A 2,384-nucleotide genomic window follows, 5' to 3' on the forward strand; every position below is an offset into this window, starting at 1 on the left:
TTGGTTGATAGGTTCATGAATAGATTCTTCCCTCCATCTGTCAACGCAAGGAGGCGAAGAGAGGTGTTGAATTTCGAGCAAAAGAGTTATGAAACCCTGAGCACCGCTTGGGTGCGATTCTGATAGTTAGTAAAAAACTATGCGCATATTGGGATTCCTGATAGTATCTTGATGGAAACCTTTTACAATGGTCTAGACCCATCAACGCGAGCAGTTGCCGACTCCTCTGCAGAGGGAGGATTAATGAATAAGTCATATACGGAAGCAAAGGGCATATTGGATCGTATATCGCGACATTTTGATGAATGGATTGATAATGGGCTTGAGTTAAGATGTCTGGAACCAGAAAGAGTAGAAAGGGTTGATGTGCCATCAGACATAATGAACACACTGGTCAAGCAAATGACCACGATGGCATCGCTCCTCCAGACAATGGCTAATCAGCAGAAAACTCTCTCTCAAGGAGCAGCGCAAGTTAACGCGATGACTCATTTGACCGCTATGGATTGCATTCAATGGGGAGAGGTACATCCAGCAGACGTCTATCCATGGGATCAACTACCCGTATATGCTATTTATGATGAATCATGGAGCAACGACCACAACTATGATTGAGGGGATCACCTAATTTTCGATTTGGATGAGAATCTCATTCACGAGGGCCATAGTTTCTATCAATTTAGTTATCAAGAGGATCGAGGCAACCCTCCAGTCTTCACTACCCCAAACTGCAGTCCAAGTGATTCTCAGGGTACACAGCCATATGACCAACTGTTTGCATATGATACCTCTTGCAGTACCTCGTCTCTGGAAATGTCACTGAAGCATTACATTGAAAAGAGCGAGGAATGAGATAGTCGCAAGCTGACTCTCTCAAAGAATTATAAGCCCAAATAGATCATCTTACGAGAGAAATAAAGAAGAAAATGTCTGGTACATCACAAGAGAGTTCAGGAATATTGGGGCAAAAAGGTAAAGAACAATGTCATGCCGTGACATTGCGGAGCGGCAGAACAACAGCCCCCATTACGCTGAAGGTACTAGAGGCGGTAACAATACCAGCTGATTTAACTATTGATGATGACCAAGTATAAAATAATGAAAGCAACCCCAATTCAGAAGCAAGATTATTTACAAAAGATGAAGCTTCTCAAGACTTAAATTCTCAATCAACGCAACCGCCAACCAATAACACACAGCAAGTGTAGGACTTCACTAAGCAGCAAAGTAAGTAGGAAACACGCTGGGATCCTCCACCTTTCCCATCCAGGCTGAAAAAGAAAGACGATAGTAAGCAATTTTAGAGGTTCCTGGACATTCTTCGACAGCTGTATCTTAATATTCCCTTAATAGAAGCATTAGAGTAGATGCCGAGCTATGTGAAATTCCTCAAGGACATTCTAGCCAATAAGAGAAAGATCGGAGAAAATGAAACAGTTGCACTAACATACAAGTGTAGCGCTTTATTTCAAAATAATCTCCCTGCTAAAATGAAGGATCCTGGGACCTTTACATTACCCTGCGTCATAGCAGGGAAGATGGTCGGGAACGCACTGTGTGATTTGGGTGCGAGCATAAATTTGATGCCCTTGTTAATCTTTAAGAAGCTAGACATCGGTGAAGCCAGACTAACCACGATTACATTACAGTCAGCAGATAGATCAATAAAGCTTCCAGAGGGTAAGATAGAAGATGTTCTCGTGCAGGTAGACAAGTTTATCTTCCCGGCAGATTTTGTTATATTGGATTATGAGGCAGATAGAGAAATCCCTATCATCCTGGGATGCCCATTTCTCGCCACAGGGCGAGCATTGATTAATGTGCAGAAAGGAGAGTTTACCATTCGAGTCGATGATCAAGAGGTAAAGTTCAACGTACTCAATGCGTTGAAGTATCCAGAAGATGTGGAAAACTGTCAATATATTGAAGAACTGCAGGAAGAACAGTTGCACGAACCCCTGAAGGAAATGAAGGAGGAAGATGTTGAAAATGGCGCAATATTGGAGGAGGATTGCGCCGCAATTCATGCTGAATCTAATTTCTAACCACTCGAGTTATCTGAACAAACTTCACAACGCATTAAGCCATCTTTAGAAGAGCCATCTGTGTTGAACTAAAGCCGTTTCCAGTGCACTTAAAGTATGCTTACTTGGGAAGTAACGACACGTTACCAATTATCATCTCTGCATCACTAAGTAAGGAGAAAGAAGATTCTCTCATATGGATCCTAAGGAACAACGCAAAAGTCTTAGGATGGACCTTGGCAGATATTCGAGGAATCAGTCCTTCGTATTGCATGCAAAAGATTCCTCTGGAGGAAGGAAAGAATGGATCAGTAGAAAGGCAGCGTCACTTAAACCCTGCCATGAAAGAGGTTGTAAAGA

At 42.4% G+C, this 2,384-nt stretch overlaps 1 protein-coding gene across 1 annotated transcript; it reads left to right on the top strand.

Moving 5' to 3' along the window:
• The first annotated feature begins 1,367 nt into the window (after positions 1-1,367).
• Positions 1,368-2,045, top strand: LOC120084096. The gene has a single exon (XM_039039997.1). The coding sequence runs from the start codon at positions 1,368-1,370 to the stop codon at positions 2,043-2,045; it is 678 nt and encodes a 225-aa protein (XP_038895925.1).
• Positions 2,046-2,384: the final 339 nt, after the last annotated feature.

This window comes from Benincasa hispida, chromosome 8 (assembly GCF_009727055.1).
Source record: "Benincasa hispida cultivar B227 chromosome 8, ASM972705v1, whole genome shotgun sequence".
Classification (NCBI taxonomy): domain Eukaryota; kingdom Viridiplantae; phylum Streptophyta; class Magnoliopsida; order Cucurbitales; family Cucurbitaceae; genus Benincasa; species Benincasa hispida.